This window comes from Colletotrichum orchidophilum (assembly GCF_001831195.1).
Source record: "Colletotrichum orchidophilum strain IMI 309357 chromosome Unknown Scaffold_126.1, whole genome shotgun sequence".
Lineage (NCBI taxonomy): Eukaryota > Fungi > Ascomycota > Sordariomycetes > Glomerellales > Glomerellaceae > Colletotrichum > Colletotrichum orchidophilum.
Window position 1 is genome coordinate 97,369 of NW_019173082.1, and position 18,810 is coordinate 116,178.

At 53.4% G+C, this 18,810-nt stretch overlaps 6 protein-coding genes across 6 annotated transcripts; 1 reads left to right on the forward strand and 5 right to left on the reverse strand.

Annotated features, from left to right (window-relative positions):
- Positions 1–333: 333 nt before the first annotated feature.
- CORC01_11524 (uncharacterized protein) lies at positions 334–2,841 on the reverse strand (the record flags this gene model as incomplete). The annotated part of the gene is made up of 2 exons (XM_022623148.1): positions 334–2,443; positions 2,507–2,841. The coding sequence occupies 2 exons, from the start codon at positions 2,839–2,841 to the stop codon at positions 334–336; spliced, it is 2,445 nt and encodes an 814-aa protein (XP_022470373.1).
- Positions 2,842–3,751: 910 nt separating this feature from the next.
- CORC01_11525 (helicase associated domain-containing protein) lies at positions 3,752–7,835 on the reverse strand (the record flags this gene model as incomplete). Its single annotated transcript, XM_022623149.1, has 2 exons — positions 3,752–4,002; positions 4,058–7,835. The coding sequence occupies 2 exons, from the start codon at positions 7,833–7,835 to the stop codon at positions 3,752–3,754; spliced, it is 4,029 nt and encodes a 1,342-aa protein (XP_022470374.1).
- A 615-nt stretch (positions 7,836–8,450) lies between these two features.
- On the forward strand, positions 8,451–9,353 carry CORC01_11526 (HIT domain-containing protein; the record flags this gene model as incomplete). The annotated part of the gene is made up of 2 exons (XM_022623150.1): positions 8,451–8,541; positions 8,605–9,353. The coding sequence occupies 2 exons, from the start codon at positions 8,451–8,453 to the stop codon at positions 9,351–9,353; spliced, it is 840 nt and encodes a 279-aa protein (XP_022470375.1).
- Positions 9,354–9,747: 394 nt separating this feature from the next.
- Positions 9,748–10,301, reverse strand: CORC01_11527 (AT hook domain-containing protein; the record flags this gene model as incomplete). Its single annotated transcript, XM_022623151.1, has 2 exons — positions 9,748–9,860; positions 9,926–10,301. The coding sequence occupies 2 exons, from the start codon at positions 10,299–10,301 to the stop codon at positions 9,748–9,750; spliced, it is 489 nt and encodes a 162-aa protein (XP_022470376.1).
- A 1,133-nt stretch (positions 10,302–11,434) lies between these two features.
- Positions 11,435–12,456, reverse strand: CORC01_11528 (signal sequence receptor alpha chain; the record flags this gene model as incomplete). Its single annotated transcript, XM_022623152.1, has 3 exons — positions 11,435–11,723; positions 11,786–12,222; positions 12,280–12,456. Coding segments are annotated over 3 exons (903 nt in total), but the record flags the coding sequence as incomplete, so codon positions are not given.
- A 1,251-nt stretch (positions 12,457–13,707) lies between these two features.
- Positions 13,708–15,841, reverse strand: CORC01_11529 (cyclin domain-containing protein; the record flags this gene model as incomplete). The annotated part of the gene is made up of 4 exons (XM_022623153.1): positions 13,708–14,004; positions 14,058–14,597; positions 14,653–15,726; positions 15,830–15,841. The coding sequence occupies 4 exons, from the start codon at positions 15,839–15,841 to the stop codon at positions 13,708–13,710; spliced, it is 1,923 nt and encodes a 640-aa protein (XP_022470378.1).
- Positions 15,842–18,810: the final 2,969 nt, after the last annotated feature.

The window sequence follows — 18,810 nt, forward strand, 5'->3', positions numbered from 1 at the left end:
ATTTGGACGGGGAAAAGAAATTTCACACTCATTGAGGTGGATTGGAGTTTGGGTCGGATCTTGTCATGTTCGGGGAAGAAGCAGTGCTTGCTTGCATCCGCGTCACTCATTCCGCAAAAGGGCAAGTTGGATGAAAAATAATCAAACCTATCGGCATCAGGAAAAAAGCCACAGATACTGTACAGAAACGCCAGTGACCTTGCCGACTTCCCAATTCATACACACATCAAGTCCGTCCGTCTCAACCGCCCCTCGTCAAGTCCAACATGATACAGATAGGGGGGTTGCCCGCAAGATAAAAGACAAACGTACTTGTACAGCATGCCCAAAATCTTAAAACATCTCATGCAGGGGCTTGGCGTAGTTTGCTTCCAGCGCATCCCAGTCAACAACTCCGGCCTTTCTCTGGGCCATCTGCGGCGGCGTCCATGATTCATCATAGACTAGCCGGGTATCGTCGCGGTAGATGAAGCTCTGACGGTGCCACTCGTCCTCACTAGACGCCTCGATCCTGCCCAATGCCACGTCGAGCTGCTCCACGATGACGCCCGACCCATCGTCGTCCCATGCGATCCACGCTATCGTCTTGCCACCCTCAACGTCAACCTTGAGCGAGGAAGAGCTCCACTCGAACGTCCCATTGGTGAATCCCGGGGCGGTGATCTCAATGGTCTGGCCCCTCCGTCGCTTCTGCTGGTTCTTTGCCGTGGACGAGGTCGACGTTACGACACGTGTGAGCTTGACTTCGAAGGCGCCCTTGGTCGTCGCAAACCCTCCTCTCGCGAAGCTGAGCCACTTTGTCAGGTGCGGGCGAACGGTCCATTCTGCACCGGCAGGGGCGAGGAGCTGGATCCCCAGAATCTCCGAGGTGAGGGCGCTCGTGGGGCCCGATGACCAGCCGTGGCAGTGAGAGTTACGGGCTGCGGACCTATAGGCTGGGTACTGCAAGCCGCCGTCGACCATGAAACCCTCAGCCAGCGTACTGTTCGTGAAGCCCGGCCCGTCAAGGAGGTAGGACCACTCGAGAAGCATCAGCTCGACGGCCGCGTCGTGCTCGTCAGCCGCCGCATGGGCGAGGAGCTCAAAGGAGGAGACAAAGGGCGATATGACGTTGGGGAATTCAACCGCGGGCGCGCCGTACTTGCCCCAGCGGGATCGTAATTTCTCGGAGACGACGGCCCGCCGGGAGCGCGGTGTCGCACCGGAGATAAGAGCCCAGCTGTTGCCGTCTTGAGGGTCAGTGTGTTCAGGGCCGCGACAACCGCGTCTGCCAATGTTGTCCGAGTACAGACCCGTATCTTCACAAAAGAGTTGTTGGATGCCGGCGTTGAGAGAGCGGCGCACGCCCGACCATACCCCACGTGGACGTGCCGCGGGGCTGTCGTCGTGAAGCCACTCTGCTAGTTTCATGCTCTTTTCCAAGACGGCGCTGAGAATGGCGCTGGCTTCGAGGTTATGGCCCGTCATCCCTGGGCGCAGCCAGTCAGCGGCGCTGGTGACATGGAGGAGGCCAGTGTGGTCAACTTTGTCGATGCTGGCGTTGAGAGCCTTGACGTAGGCCGACCAGCGTGTCGCTAGCCAGTCCAAGTCGCCGGAGTACTTGACGTAGTTGTAAGCGCCCAGCAGAGTGTGTAGGTGGTATGTGTCGCTGAACTCGCCATGTAGGCCTAAAGGAGGACCGGCCCATGGTAACGATCCGTCTGAGTACTGATGGTCAAACAGTACATCGAGGGCATTACGTACAGCTACCATGTCGTAGGTGCTGACAGAAATACCGGGCACGGCAATGAACATATCGCCGGGCCAAACAACGCGATCACGCTTTGCACCATCAGTCGTGACGGCCGTGCCATTTGCGACTGTGAAGTTGGAGTACCAAGAACCTGTCGGCGACTCGTTGTGGTCCCAGTCGCGGTTGTAGTCAATGATGGCAGAGCCTTCTCGAGGGTCGATAGTCGATAATTGAAGGGTGTATGCGCCGGCGTACCAGATGCGATTGAGCATATCACTTGAGCTGTGGAAGTAGCCCGAATACGCGCGGCCGTTGGACTGCGAGGGAAAGGCGGTGCAGTTTACCCAGAGGCCCTTGAGTGTGACCCACGGCTTCTTGTATGGGTCTCTGTCGGCTTCTCCGAGTGGCACTTGTTTCTCGTCGTCTCCTAATACTGCCTGGCCCTGTGGCAGGGATAACTCAACGACACGATCATCTGTCAAGACAGGGTATTCCGGCATCGTCAACGTAAGGTACTTGAAGCCCCCTCGTATGAAGTCCTTGCCCACGCAGACTGTGCCAGTCTTATTACTGAATTCGAAGTGTAGCGGCAGGTCTCTATCTAGCTTCTCAGTTGTGGTATCCGGCTGCGGACCGGCATACAGTGAAGATTCGGAGTGCGCTAAGGAGATCTCGGGTTCGTTTCCGGAGGACGATACATCAAAGCATACACTATTAAGTAGCAATAGTTAGCCAGGTATAAGCGCTCTAGGGTGAAGACAGCCTGCACGGTACCGTCCAGCAATGTTCTCCTCAAATTCCAGCGTCAACATCCCGCCTGGTCCAATAGTGATGCCATGTTGAAACGTATGTCCTGCTTCGACGCCGACCTCCAAAGCCTCCAGCTCCGACGTCGTAACGTTCCCCTCCACTTCCCATATACGATGCGGAACGATACGGGTCTTGTCCGTTGGTGCTTTGATATATTTTCCCCAAGGTCCCTTGAAGACCGGCGTATCAGGAAGACTATTCGGATCGATGAACGGAGGCCGCAGTACCGCCAGGACTATGCGCGGCGCCAGCATCGAGAAAAGGGAGGCCCATTTCGAGGGCGGTGTCGTGGACCTCATTACCGCGTCTTAGCCGGCACAACAAACGTAAGATCGACAAAAGGGAAAATGATGGAGAAGTCTACTACTGGTATAGCTGACCAGTCGAAGCCATCCGGAACAGAAATGTCGGGGAATGTACCGGTCGTTGAGCAGGTTGAAGTCCGGAGGCATGTAGGGTTGGAGCAGCCGGGCCCTGTTGAGAGGGATTGTGCACAAGCTAAGTTTGTTGCGCAGAGTCCGTTGCAGATTTTGGGGCGAGGTCGTTGCACCTAGGTGCCGAGCAAGCTACCTACCCCGCGTCCCACCCCGGCCCCCGCAACCCCGGCCGCCGATCACCGCGAACTCTATCCGTATGCACCTATCCATTCCGGGCATACGCAGCCGACCCCATTGTTCATATCCCCTTGCATGTTTTATCTCCCATTGACAGCCATACCTCGCTTGGGAGGTAATCATGTCAAGTGCTAATATCCATGGGCAGCTAAGTCTTTGAGCCTGCCAAAGCAATATGTGTGATGTCAATGACTGCCGAATGGCTAAGGGACCTTAGGATAGTGAGCCACCCGCAAGTGGGGTTGCAGCAGAAATCTTTCAGTTTCAGACCAGACCGAACCCGAGACGTTTGTAATTCCCCGTATTCCAGACAACTACCTTGTCTCATCACGGCAAATGAAGAGTTCCCAAGATGGGGCAGTTACGATAGGACGTAGAGCCTGGGTAATGACTTACGCGGCCCATCAATGTACGCGTCCTTGCTTCGGCTAGGTCGTATATGTTGACTAGTATCCTACTGCTTTGCCCACTTGTGTCCGCGTCTGCTTGCCTGATTACTCGAAGAAACAAATGGAACATAATGACGTGTTTTGCGTGCTCTCTCTATTTTTGCCTCGATATTGCGCCAACGTAATCCACAAGTGCCACCCTTCTATCATGCGTCTAGTCCGTCCAGCTCTATCAGCTTTGCAACCAGCTTAATCACTTCGTTGTTTGTGAGATCCAGCCCGGGGTTCTCAATCTTCATTGCAATAACGTCATCGACCATGCCCCTGAGTCTCGATACCAAAACTCCCAACCGTGCCCAGCCTCGAAGGCGCACCCACTCATCAACCACTAGTCCTCTTCCCAGCGTATCTAGATTGATAGCGCCAGAGAACAATAGCAAAGTGTAGGCGTTGAAAGCTACTTGATATTAGCACGCCTATTTCCACCTTCATGAAATCAAACAGGAACTTACGTGTCAGGTCTCGAATGAAGGTTTTGCTGGTGGAAATCATGGTAAAATACGACATGAACGAAGCGTTGCCAGTGAACCCCTGACTACCAAAGAGCGTACTGCTGGGGTGCACAAACACTCTGCCTTGCTCCTGGGCGAAATACTTGATCAATCGTGCCTCCGGATCCAACTCCTTTGTGCCAGAGACCGTGCTCGTAAACTTCTTGTCAGGATACTGGATTCGCGCAATTTGCGGATTGAATGCTGAAGCCGTGATCGCACGGAGAAGGGTCATGCCGGATTTGCTCTGGCTCTGGGTGGCGGCGGACTTATTAGTCTCGACGATACCGATTTCTGCGAGGGCAGAATAGTATTGCATTCGCGTTGCCGATATATCATTCAGTGTGAGCCACGAGAGAAAATTGTCGTCGCAAAAGTTGCGTAGTTGCCTCTGTCCCATCCCGTCGCCTCGCATCTCGTCCCACTGCTTAAAGGCTTCGAGGTCGGTGAGCAAGTCGCCGTCCCCATTTGAAAACTTCATACGCGCGTCCTTTGCCTGATCGCGCTTATCCGGAGGCGACATGAACGGACTGCGAGTACTGAGAATGGCCGCAATGGTGACCGAGTCATCCAAACATCCGAAGATGGCACCGTACACCATTAGCTTTGCGCATCTTAAATCGGTGGGAATCATGGCAAGCTGTTGACCTAGTGCGGTCATTTCGTCTCCATCCAACGCACCCATTCTGCGCAAGAGCTTGATCGCGCCATCAACTGCTGTGCTATCGGGTGGCGTAGGCGACTGGGAGAGGAACCCGGCCACATTCCTCATACCCATAGCTCGTACGGACAAACACATCTGCTCTAGCGGCACTCTCCTAATTTCCGGGTCCGGCCGTTCGGCCATCTGCTGCTCAAGGTTCTTGGTGTACAACTTATAGCACTTGCCAGCTTGGACTCTGCCAGCACGACCACGCCGTTGCTTACACGCTGCTCGAGAAGCCCAGTTCTCCTCCAACTTCCTCATGTTGTTCACGGGATCGTATGTGGTTTCCTTCACCTTGCCGCTGTCGATAACGGCAACGATGTCGTCAATTGTGATGGAAGTCTCCGCCACGTTGGTGGCAACCACAATCTTTCTTTTGCCATGCGGCGGACTGGCAAAGACGCGTTTCTGCTCCTTGGTCTCCAGTGAAGCATGCAGAGGCAGAACATGTAGCGAAGAGAAAGACCTCAGAACGCCACACGCCCTGTTGATCTCCGCTACTCCTGGCAAGAAGATGAGAATTCCACCCGACTTGCCCGTATGAGAAAGATCCGCGTCAATCTCCCGGACGGTCTCTGCCAGAAGGTCATAGTTGATGCGGTGGCCCAGCTTTTGAATCACCTTGCCCATGGCGTCGCTCCGTCCGCCTTCACCATCGACCATGTCACCCCTGAAACCCGTCATGTTGATAATGTCGTCCAGGTAGAAATCATCGACAGGATATGTTCTCCCAGCAATTTCCACCATGCCCACATCCAGACCTTGGGAGGTGAAGTAGTAGTTGAAGGATGCGGCATCGAGTGTGGCACTCATGAGCACCAACTTTAGAAGGTTCTTTCTTGTCTTCATAACCTCTCTGACAATGGTGAGAAGGAAGTCCGTATCAAGACTACGCTCGTGTACTTCATCAATGACGATATGACTGACATCTGCAAGCGACGCTGCGACGTCTTCAATCTTCCCGCCGGAAGTCTGTAACCTCCTCAGTAGCACACCAGTCGTCACAAACGTGATCTTTGTGTTGTTGCTTCTGCGATTCTCGCCACGGATAGCGTAACCGATTTCGTCTCCAACTCTGCTGCATCGCTCCTCGGCCACACGATCGGCCAGACCAAGCGCCGAGATTCTCCTGGGCTGTGTCACAAGCATGTTGACACACTTACCCAGACCTCTGTTGTACAAGTCGTCCAGAATGAACTGCATTGATTGCGTTGACTTCCCAGAACCAGTCTCACCACTGATGATGGTGACATGATTGTGTTCGACGGTCTGGACGATCTTTTCGCGAACCTGCCACGCAGGTAACTTTTGACGCTTCGACATCATCTTCTCCCACGCCGGATCCTCTGTTCTTCTCAACCAGTCGTCTCGTGATCGTTCGTCGGGCGTCCAGGAGATCGGCTTAGGAGCTCTCTGGGATTTGCTCGAGGCTCTCTGCGACCGAGGTTCATTGGGTACCTCAGAAGCCGTTGATGCTACGGCTGAGATATCCAACAATTTCCCTGGCCGTTCAATGATATCGTTGATATTTTGCTGAATCCAGTCGATGGCAACAAAAATCTTCATAGGCTCCTCCCAATAGGAGTCGTCCAGATAAGCAATCGTCTGCTTGATTATCGACAGCTTGATCTGCGCCGGAAGTGGTGCCACGACGGCAAAGTTGAGCTGGGCAGGGTAATTCGGCGTCTTGCGAACCTTAACGGCCGCCTCTACCGGCTTCCCTGCATTCTTGACCTTTTCAAGCTTTACTTGAATGATGTCCGTCGATGTTTTCTTGAAGTGGTCGCCAAAAGAAGACTCCATCGCAGAAACTTCGTCGTCCCAGAGCTCATCCGCCGAGACACCTGGAGGAAGAATTTCTTCCGCGGTTGACCGCGGCTCGTCTCCTGACACTTGTCCCAAGAGGCGGAGCTGAAGGAGCTCGGCTGCCCGGCCTTCGCTGCCGCCAGCCTCCTCGAGGACGCGGGCGCACAGATCTAGGGCGTAGCCCGATTCCGAGAGACGCTTGATGACGGCCTCTTTCTTGAGATCCATTGATGCGACTGAGATACCTGCCGCATAGCTCTCCGGCAGTGCCCATCGTGGCAAGTCGTCCTCTGGAACGTGAATTAATAGCCACTCGAGCGTCTCTTCACGATCCTTACAAATCTCCGTGGCCTCTTCAACGTGACTTCGTCGGAAGCCTAGCTTGCTGAGTTCGTCGACGATCGCCTTCTTCTGAGCCGCTGGTATTTGGATCTTGTTTGGATTCCAAACGACGTACTTTTGAATCAGCGCCTCGACTTGGGTTCGAGAGCGCTTGCCCATCTCGATCTTCGGCGCAGTTACCCAGCCCTTCATAGCATTTGCACCCGCCAACCCCGATGCGCCGGGCATAGACTTTGCCTTCTCCTTGGCTGCCTCTGCCTCCTTGCGCTTCTTCTCCGCCGCAGCCTTGGTGTCCTTCCTCTCCATCAGAGTCTTGAAAGGGTCCGCGTCGTACATCCATGCTTTGCCATCCTTCACATCCTGCTTCTTGATTTCCTGGAAGTCTTTCCACATGGACTTGTAGTCGGGCGGCAGCACCATGTGCTTGTTTTGCATGCTGCAAACCCTAAAGAGCGCATACGTAGCGGCGGCATGCCGTGCCTCTAGGGCAGTCGGCCTGGTGAGCAGATGCTTGAAATCCGGCGCAATTTTGAAAGAGTCCAGGGTCATCAGTTCCTTAGTCTTCGGATCCTTCGCGCTGAGGGTGATGAAACAGGCATATCCCTCAGGGGTCTTGCGCATATCATAGACTGGCTTCTCCCACTGCTGCTTCTGGCAGTACTCATTGAAGAGGTTCTGCGGCAACTTTCCGGTCCATGACGACCCGCCGATGATCTGTTTGACGGTGGGCTTATTGGCAGCTGGACCGGCGGCCTGTTCCATGAGCGACAAACCGCCAGTTTTCTTGCCTTTGGAGCCATCTTTGGATGACGAGGCGGCTGCTTGCGACGCTGGGATTGGTGCAGCGGCCTTGTCCTTTCCCTTGCCTTTCTTGGGCGGAGCCATAGTTTGGTGGCTGTATCGAGATGTTGTCTAAGGGCTAGTCTGAGCCATGGAGAGACCTGTTGGCGGAGAAGACGAGAAAGCGGCCAGTTGGGTATGAGCCGGATCAAATGGACGTCGAATGAGCTCGGTGAGATGTCACTGAAAGTATCGGGAAATTTTATTTGCCCGTGGATCTCCCAGGTACCTAGGTTGGGTGCTTGTTGGAGCTCAGCTGCAGAAAGCCACTTGCCGTTAGCGGTTGCAGAGGCGGTTTGCAGTGGCCACTAAGCGACCTTGACGTCGTTGCTGTTGGCATTGGATGGAGGGGCACGGCTCCTCCAGTAGCTCCCCCGCTGTGGGTACACCTACAACAATGAACCAGAACTCCTTTGAAGAGTCTAGACAACTCTCCAATCCGTCTAATGCACACCTACTTTCGTTGTTGTAGAGTGCCCCCCCCGCTTCTTTTTTTTTTCTTCTTTTTTTTGCAACGAGGGCGTCAGTCACAGCTGTCGAGCCACAAACTGCTTGCTGCTATTGTAATAATTTACAGATAAGGAATGGCATATTGAAAACAGGCTCTGGGCGAAACGCACAGCCTCTCCCACGCTCAGCTTTCGACATTCCATCAGCAACATGGCGGGCGCAGAGTCGGACCCCGAAGACGCCATCACTCATGATGAGATTCAAGGGACCGCCGCTACACCAGAAAAGCCGCGGAATGCTTGTAAGGTATCCTTCAGAAATATCTCCAGAATGTCGCTTGCATTCTGACTTTCGCGCGCCCAAGTCGCAGAGCTCATGACGCGAAAGCGCAAGCCCGAGCCGATCTCAGAACCAACCAAAGCTTCTCGCAACAAACCCTCTTACAGAAGCCGCGATGGCCTTGGCGTGTATATCGAAAACCCGTCCTCCTTCCCGGCCTCGCGGGTGATCTATCATAATGACGAGTTCGTCGCCATTAATGACCTCTACCCAAAGGCCAGCGTCCACACGCTTTTGCTCCCTCGATCCCTCAAGCACAACCTCCTCCATCCATTCGACGCCTTCGAGGAACCCGAATTCCTAGCGGCTGTACAAAGAGAGGCCTTGAAGCTAAAGGACCTTGTGGCCAAGGAGCTACAGCGGCAGTTTGCAAAGGAAAGCAGGGCGGAGGCGGCGCGAGAAGCCGTGCTGGATGGACGCGCAGAGCCGACAGGCACCGAGCTTCCCAACGGCCGGGATTGGCACGCGGAAATCATTACTGGCGTACATGCGCATCCGAGCATGAACCACCTACACGTCCACGTGCTTTCACGAGACATGTATTCGGTGTGCTTGAAGCATCGCAAGCACTACAACTCCTTCAATACCCCCTTCCTGATCGACGTCGCCGACTTCCCGCTTGCGCCAGACGATCCCAGACGTCACCCCGGCCATGAGGGCTATCTCATGAAAAAAGATCTTGTTTGCTGGAGGTGCGGTGACAACTTCAAGAACCAATTTGTGAAGTTGAAGGAACACCTTTCGATCGAATTCGCCGAGTGGAAAAAGGAATGAAGGCGTTGAGTCCAGAAAAGTGAGAAACAGGGACAACGGTGGAATAAGTCAGGAAAAATAATGAGTGGAACAGTGCCACCTTGTCCAAAAGACGAAGGATTACGCCTTCACAATAGCAGCCAAAGGAGGTTGGAGACGGAATAGTCTCGTATTCAGCATAAAAGCATGGTATCTCAGTAACGGTCAGAGTCTCGCGTGCCGTACGGTCTGCAGGCGGGAGAGGACCAGGACCGTCATCAACACCTATTCCACTAAACAAATTGGAAGCGATCCCCCAACGCCATCTTGTGTTTTTCGCTGTCCGCCAGACGAAAATCTCAAGATCCCGTGCGACATGTAGCAAAAGCTCTCCCCCTTTCGTCCGCTGTATTACTGTGGATAAAAAATTTCGTGGTCAGCCGAATATTCCTCGTATCATTCTCGATGGCAGCCAGGGACGCACCTCTTCGGCATAGTCCGCGGCGTCGGAGGGCGACTTTGGCGCGGCTTCTCTCTTAGTTTCCTGCTCTTGACGTATTAGTGAGCTGACGTTCATACTCGTATGCGGGCTGAAGGGAGAAACTCAAGCTAACCTTCCTCTTCGGATCCTGAGGAGGAATCAGCGAGAGACTCCTCTTTAGTGGCCTTGGTTTTCTTGGCAGACTCAGACGCGTCGGACTTGCGAGGACGGCCACGGCGACCACCAGCGGCAGATTTTGGTGTGGCCTTATTGGGCGTGGAGGCCTTCTTGGGAGTAGTCGCGGTCGCGTCGTCGGCCTTCCTGGGTCTACCGCGTGTCTTGCCGGCGGTAGTGGGCTTAGGAGCAGCGGTCGCCTTCTTCACGCCTCCACTGCCTTTTGGGCGGCCGCGAGGGCGTCCTGTGGGAACATAGGGCGTCTTCTTCTGGCCGTCGGCCTTGGGGGGCCTGCCGCGGCCGCGCTTCTTGGGTTCCTCGACGGTTGGCGCCATTGCAGTTATGTGTGTGTCGAACGAAAGAGTAGTTGCGAAGAAAATTGTAGGAAAAAATTACGCAAGAAATCAAAGGTCGTGAAATTCCCTCTGGCTTGTGGACGATTCTTCTCCGCACTAATCGGAGACAACGGGGTCGCGAATATGGTGAGAGAAAGGCTGGGAGAGAGTGAGTGTGAAGGAGTGAAGAAGGTGAAAGCGAGCGGCCAACGTCTCAGTCCCAAATGTGTAATTAAGGTCCAATGTTCCTAGCGCGGAAGCGACCCTGCTCGCGTTTGCGCGTCACTCTCGCGCGCCTGGGGGAAGCTACGACCTCAGGTTCGCCCGGCACCAAGAAGTAAGTTAGGTAGGTACCCGCTTCTGCGGCACCTCCCAGAAGCACCTCCTACCTAGGTACTCGTACTAATTCCTGGAGATGCAACTGCTTTCATTCCTAGTCTGTCTGGAAATGTTTTGGTTGTATTTCATTCGTTTGTTACATTGATTGTGTGTGTAAGAAGAATCTTGAAATTTCCACTGGTCCAGGGGCCAAAACTATTCCAGTCCTAGCTATAGCCCAATCAAATAGAGCTCTGACCGCAGCAAAATATGATCAATCCTGTGAAAGCAGAGTAGAATGCGTCTCAGGTCGGCTCACTAGAGGCAGACAGCTTGCTTTTTCCTTGTTTAGATGATTGAGGCCCACACATCCATTGAAAGTCGGCAAGCTAGTACCTTAGACGACGCACCCCCCACACACAGCCTAGGTAGTAGATAGTGAAGATCTTGGCAGCCTACCTTATGCTGCCCTTGTCGTCGTATCAAAACAGGCACAGTCACGGCTGGAACGATTTCATATGCCGGGTGAAATCCAAGACCTTGTCGTTCACAGATATTGTAAAGCTCATCTTTAAGGCGATAACAAAGTTCCAGTATGTCCTACAGGAGTCGCCAACGTCGGCTTCATGCCTTGTATGCAGCTATTGTACAGTACTTTTCCCCCCTTCTCCAACATTAACTCAATGTGATCATACTACAAACTCTTTTTCAGCTTGATAGGTGCTTCAAGGCTGCCAATCTGTGATCGCAAGGGCGCTGTTTTATCAAGCGTGTCTACACCTTTACGCGGCCCGCTTTGTAGAGGTGCTATTGCTCTACTCAGAGCCCTTCTTGAGCTTGCCACTAGCACCGCTCTTGACGCGCTTGGCAACAGGCTTGTTGATGTGGTGGTCGGGGATCCAGCTCTCATCATAGCTCTTGCCAGTCGAGGAGGCAACGCCAGCAGTGTCAGCCTCAGCCAGAGGCACGGTGACACTGACAGTGCGGGCCTTCTTGGAAGACTTGGCCTTCTTGGCCTGGGGGAACAGCGCCTCGATCCAAGTCTTATAGACGAAGTAGAGAGTGCCAGCGAAGGCACCAGAGAGGAAGAGGTAGAGGAAAATGCTACAGAGAATGTCAGCGATTGTCGCCATGCCTCAATGGCTCCGCAGTGGTTTAGAACTCACATCTGGGGGTCGAAGATGCTGGTGGGAGGCTCGACGATGGCGGCGGTGGAGTTGTAAGCCTGGACCTGGAAGACGTCACCCTTGGAATTGCTCACAACAGCAATAAGCTGAAGGAGAACATCCTGAGGGTTGGCGTCGAGAGCAAAGGAGTAGGGAACAGCCTTCTTGTCGCCAGCCTCAATGGTCAGGTCGTAGCGCGCAGCGGTCAGGTTGCGGATGATGCTGTCACTGGGGAGGGAGTCCTCGGGAAGCTCCTGAGTGGAGGACAGGGTGCCGCCGACTATGGCGACCTGAATTGGCGCATCTTCATTGTTGGTGAATTCAATCAAGGCCTTGGTGGGGTGACCGTTGACGATCTTCACACCAAAGATATCGGCATCGGGGAAGGTGGTCTCGATGTCAGCCTTGAGGGCCGGGGGAACAGCGTCGGTGTCGACCTGTGGTTGGTTAGCAACAAATGTCAATGAGCCTGAGGTGCCGAGGACATTACGTACTGGGGCCTCCGCAGCAGCGAACACGCCGGCGATGGGCAGGGCCAAAACGGCCAAGAGCGAAGACTTCAGATGGACCATTGTAGCGGCGACGAGGGCGAGCAACTGGGTGCGACGTGACCAATTCAACAATCGCAGGCAAGGTTGACTAGAGTGGGGGAGGAAGGAAGCAGGAGGAGGAGGTGGTGGTAGAGAGGGAGAAGGGAAGTGGTATACAGGAGATGGGGATGGAGATAGATGCTAGGGGGGGCTGGGGCAAACCCAATCCAACTCAGATCGTCTTTGCGCTGAGGTGTCACGTTGGAGGCGCGGAAAATAAAAGTGTGCGTGGGTGATTCAGCAATGGATGGTAATGAGAGGCAGACCGAGAGGCGGCAACCTGATGGAAACCAGCAAGGTGGCCTCACAGCCATTGATCCACTGGAGGAGAAAAGGGACCTCGCGCCGACGCCGCGGCCTCGTCCATTGAGCTCTCGACCAATAAAGTGCCTGGCGCACTGCGGAGCTACCCCACGGTGCAAGTGCCACATGGAGAACCAGCCACCAGCTCTAAGCGAGTGGGGCAAGCTTTCATAGCTGCTACCCGCTGGGCAGCTTGACAAGCTACCCGGGCAGCTGGAGTGTTAATCGGGCGACATCCCAATGTGCAGCATGAACAAGTGCTACAGCCAACGTCAACAAGCAATGGACTCCATTGCAGCTAGTTCGTTCAAGCTTCAAGAATGTTGTCAAGATATTCATTGCCTTCTTACTGACCCAACTACCGTGACGCCGCCATTGTGGCCATCTCAGCTATTCCTCTAGCTGAACTGTAACAGTACATAGAAAATGCAAATCCCCTCCCTTTGCAAAAGAATTATAAGTCATACACAAGTTATTGCCTTGTCCCGAACCCTCTCCCAGGCAGTTTTGAAAGTTTGTGCCTGTTCATTTGTACCACACCTCCACGTATCGCACTTGCTTTTGGTTTCGGTTCTGGTATGTTGCTCCTGAAAGCCACGCCCATCTTCTATAAGGTTTGCCTTGCGCTCTAGAGGAACCTTCCTCCAACGCCAAAACAACCTGGCCGTGTAATAAAGACAAAACAAAATCGACGAGGGCCAACCGGAAAGAAGTAGAAGGCTGAGTAAGAAACCAGTCATGGTATCGTCAAGTCGTGCACTATCGTCAACAGACCGCGCAGGCGGTCCAAAACATTTTTTTAAAAAGAGTTGCCGGCGACGGATCAGTCGTTGCGTCTCAAGTCGGAGCTGTTGTTCAGCTGTACTCGCAATCGTGGTATTATGATGGTCGCCGCGGTTGCAACCAATGTCGCGTCAGGTATCGTCGCTAAGAGAAGAAAAAGGTCGTTGCATGAAGCCAAGTACCCCGCGGGCGCACAGGGAAGTCCCTCACGTGATGCGTCATCGGTGGTCGAGCACAATTGTCCCACTAGCTCTGGAGCTCGACCATCGCTTTGGCATGATGAGGTTGGCCGGCGTTGCTATCGACTTCAGCAAAGTCGTAGGCCGTTGCGCGACCTGTGGACTGGCGAACCGCTGGCAGGGTGAAACCCTTGGCAATCTCCGTCTCAACATATTCAGCAGCGCGCTTGTATCGCTTGTCGGAGTACTTCTCAAACACTGCAAGGTGATGCTTGCGCGGGGTGTAGCAGCATTCGAGTATCATGGTAACCAAATTCTTGAGCTGGCCCCAAGTGTATCCAGAATAGTGGACATGCGCAGGAGTCTGGGTTTAAATGTCAGTGATGTGGCAGAGCAATCACGTTGGAGCAAACATACCCAGTCGCCCTTCTTCAGTATCAAGCGAGACAAGCAGTGTGCGGCCGCAGCAAGGAAGCTAGGAGGGCTCGCGACGAAGCGCTCATCCATGATGGTCACCTCCAGGAAATACTTCGCCAATGTGCGCGTCTCGAGGTCATAGTCATCCGCCTTGCTAACGCGTCGCAGGAAGCTCATCGGACCAGGGAAGCCGAGCTCGAAGCTCAACATGCTGAGCATGAAACGCTCAGCCTTGAGGATTTCGTCAACCTTGTAGCCGTTGTCCACCATGAAGACGATCTCCTGTAGCGACGGGCAGTTGATCTCTTCGTATTTAGAGGCGACGAGCAATGCGGTAGCACCAACAAGTTGGAGCTTGCCAATTGACACAACCTTGTACGAGAGGAAGCGATCGATATAATTGACTGTCAAGAACAGCGTCTCCGGCAGCAAGCTGAATCGGTGGTGGACTTGAACGAGCCAGTCCATCAGGACGGAGCGCATGGACCATTGAATCTCGGCCTGGTTGTCCATGTAGTGAGGGTCGGGTAACATTCTCATCTGGAAGCACACGAATTAGAAAGTGCCTGTATCGAGGCGGGCGGGACATACAAACCTCGAGTTCCCTCATGTACTCAAAAATCTCATCCCCATACTCAGCAACCATGCAGACATCCCAAATCTCGTCGTCGACCTCCTCCTGGGTGCGGGTACTCTCGACGATGGCCCGGGCGGTCTCCAACTCTTGCTCGACCTTGTCGGTAATCTTAGGAGCGAGTATAGTCGTTACGCCGCCCGTGGTGAGGTCACCGCGGGAGCGGTAAGAGTGGGCAGTCGTGTAGCCCTGATCATCGTAGAGTTCTTCTTCGTCATCCTCATCCCAGTACTCTTCTGGCTCAGACAGGTTCGGGACACCCAGTGATTCGGAAAGAGGCTCAAGGGAGCCAAGCTTGTCAACGGCAGCGTCTGCTGAAGCGAAATCCTCGGGTAGATCGTTGTTCGTGACGTCTAGCGAGCGTCTGTGGTACGTGCCGTGGTAATGTTCATCGCCTATGTGCTCGACAGCGTCCTCGTAGGCAGCTTCCGTGACATCGTCCATCGGCTTCGAATTTGGCGCAGCAGGGGCAGGGTGTGCAGAGGCTGTGGACAGCTTGCTTTGGGTCCGTCGCAGAACATGCGCAGCAGGCTCATTCTTAAGCTGAGGCTGAGACTTGTGGTGACGAGGCTGCCTGGCAGATGTCGACTCTGTAATGGGGTCCTGGGCAACGAATTTGCTCTTGGAGGGACGTGCCTCATAAAGTTGAGCGGCGGAAGATCTCTTGGCAACCTGCTTGTTTTGGGTCCTGGGCTGCTTCCACTCCGCAGCGACGGGGCCGTTCTTGTTGCTGAGAGCAGTAGCCCGTTGGGCGGCCTTTGAAAAACCATCTTTGCCATTGACCGCGTTCTCCTTGTTGTAGACGAAGTCCACAGCCTTGCCCTTGCCCGGAATCTGGTCACTGGGAAGAGTGGCCAGGTTCTTCGCCGTGTTGCTGACGTCGCCGAATGCATTTCGCTTAGCAGCAACCTGCAGAGCGCCGTTGCGAGGCATAGCTTGCAGGTTACCGGTGGACTTGTGTCGCTGATGAAGAGAATCGTGTTTCGAAGGGATGGTGTTCTCGTTGCCAACTGCGTGGACTCTGAGGCGCTGAGGCTGTTCGAGGCAAGTCAGTCAATAGATCGAGAAAGTCGGCCTTTGTTGGTCCTTTTGGGTAGGTACTCGAGCGTAAACGTTGCGAGGGAGGGTCGTGACTTACTCTAGCGTCCATCGCGACTGCTGGTCTTGCGGATGACTAGCGCTGCTAATTGTTTGCTTGCGGCGGCAACTTTGTGGGGCAATGAAGAATTATGAAGCCGCGGTGGATGATGATGTGCTTATCGTGGGAGTGAGAATAATCGCGTGTCGGATAGCATGTAAACACCACAGTGGCTCCCTTGGCAGTGTTGTGAAGAGTCGTGGTCCCCAATTGCGAGTGATTAGTTCGGGCACGGTTGGTCGGAGTGAAGGGATGGACGAGGAACGGGAGATTGCGACGGGTAGGGATTTGAAAGAAGGGAAGGTCGATTTATCTTCTGCGGGTTGGTAGAAGATAAGAACCAGACCCAGGCTGCCTCGACAACGACCAAAGTGGAGGAAGGATGGGGACGGGATGGAGAGTTTGGAAACAACTCTAGATGGGAAGAAAGAAAGGTCCCAGCCGAAAAGCTGCACGATGGTGACTGCCACGGCGGGCGGCTTATGACCAAAAACGGCCTGGTTAGGTTGGGGCGACCAGAATGTGAAGTGGACTTTTTTGGGTTGTTTACTTCCGTGTTTGTCAATACAACTAAGAAATCCGAGGTACGCACAGCAGACGCGGTACCGACGCGCCACATCATTGGCTGATAATGTTGGAGTCTATCCGTTGGCCGGTTGATGAGCGGGGTCCGGCATCATCGCCGCGGGGCCAGCTGCGCTCACTTCCTGTGCTTCCTTCCGGTGTCCCTGTCTCTGGTTCCATGTTTTGGCCAGCCCACGTCTCTGCGCAACGATGCGCATGAGCAAATCCGGGGAACTTTGCTTGAGCAATGCATTGCGATAGCAAGGCACGAGTTTTCTGTCATCGTTTCACAGAGACCCAGATACAGTAATACTCCGCTCTAGACAACCATCCTTGTTGTTATTCAAATTCTGTGTTGTTGGCACCAGATACCTTACTTTCCTCTCAGGCCAAAGTTCTACGACAATACACTGCCCGTCACCCCATTTCAATAAAGATCCCCTTTTCCTCGCTCGATAATCTCTTTATCAACGGCTTCTCACAAATCTTCTTTGTCCATTGTGCTACTGAAACCCGGGACGTTTTCCATTAACTTGGCTCCCGCTTAAGCACACAAAGGCAGCCGACCCACGTTGATCTCTAGAACCTTGGGCGACTCGTGGAACGCACACCATAGCGGCCCAGAACAAAAGGAGGTACGAAACGTATCGCCTCGGGGCTCGAAGTCGTTGATCCCCTTTCCCGATTATCAGCTCTGTTAAACAGCTTTACCCGAAGAAGCCACTTCCGGTACACAAACTCATCGTACCCCGAGCGGTGATGCTAGTCCTCGCCACGGCACCGATTGTGGTAGGCATAGTCTTTCGACTTCTAGTGCGCTCGTGGTCTTTGTCCTGCCGGAGTTTCTGATTATTAGGCTTCTCCTTCTCTCCTGATTTTACGACTTATCTTGATCCCTTGTAGTCACTTACTTTGTCGCTATCTCAGTGTCCCGCAGCCGCGTTGGCTGCTTCTTTCGCATCACAACATCCACTCCTTCGTCGTCATGTTTCAATCATTTTTTTCAACGCAATAACAGGTCCTGGGTTTAGCTTGTCGAGATTCCTTGCGAGTACGAAACGAGATTTCGTGGCTACCGCGACCAAACCTCAGATATACACTTCCAGTGCACACCTTAGCTCGCATCATTGACCAACAACCTAATGTAGCCTCTTGGTGTACTCAATCTAGTGCCCAAACAGAGTGTTTTCTACGAGAGAAAGTGGCCTGTTCGACAGTGCTTGAGGTACTTGGTATGAAAGTTGGTTGTTTAACGATAAGTTTGAATTGGCAATCCATCCTAGCTTCCCTTGTCACATAGGTAAGGGTCGCATGTTCTTCTATATCAGCGATTGGAACTGATAAGGGCTCAAGCCGGGAGCTGTACTCTCTCTACTCAGGCATACGCCTTGATCTCTCACACGGGACGTCCTGAATTGCCGCCTCTATTGCGTATCGCATCGGACCTCATGGTCTCGACGCAATGCTTACTGTGCCGTTTGCGTTAACCTGCCCCAGTGATATTCTTGATACTGAAGTACACACTTCTACGCCTGACCAGTTGGGGGGGCCATTCGTAATGGTGGTCTCTGACCGTGGTTTCTTCATCATTTGAGGAAACTATCTAGAATTATCCGACAGTCCATGACAGTAGTATCATCTCGTTCCACTGGGCCTCGCTATGATGAGACAAAAGGCTCGAGGACCAGCAGCCGAGGGCATGGAGATTGCGTCCGCAGAAGCGAAACATGTAGTAAGAACAGCCAATCAAAGTCAAGATGTACGTGAAGTGAATCGAGTGTTTCGCTCTGAGAAATCTATGAGTTCTGCTTACTTGATCATTTATTCAAGTCAGTAGGCACTGGGTTTTCAAGGTGACCTCACCTAGCTGGCAGCATCAGCAAGCCTGGAAAAGAAAAGGGTCACTAGACTCGGAGGATATCTTAGCCCGTGGAATTCAAATAGATCAACATCCTAGGCATGGCTGCTGGTGCAATTGACAGTAACGTCCAATCGAGGGCTGATAGGCAGAGTCCGTTATCAAGACCGAATACTCTCTAAATCATTCACGTGATCATGAATGAGAAGCATCCATTTTGCGGACGAAGACTGAGGTACCTTACCCAGCATGAAATGATTACAGGTTGGGCCAGAAAATACCGGATAACCTGTAACAGGAATGTGCCAGCGAACTCGTCACCTGATGTCGGCATCATCCCAAGACTGACACGCCTTCATTATTTCCCTGGCCTATTTCTACTGTTATTAATGACAGGGACGGGGGATTGACATCAACGCTGGCATCGAGGGCGCGAATGGGTTGGATTGGAGATTGCGACTGGTGATCAGGGCACGTTCGTCTTGTGCCCACCAGCCCGGCTTTGCGACGAATTGGCAAGCATGTCACTAGAGGAAACTAGCAATATCCGTGTCCCTCA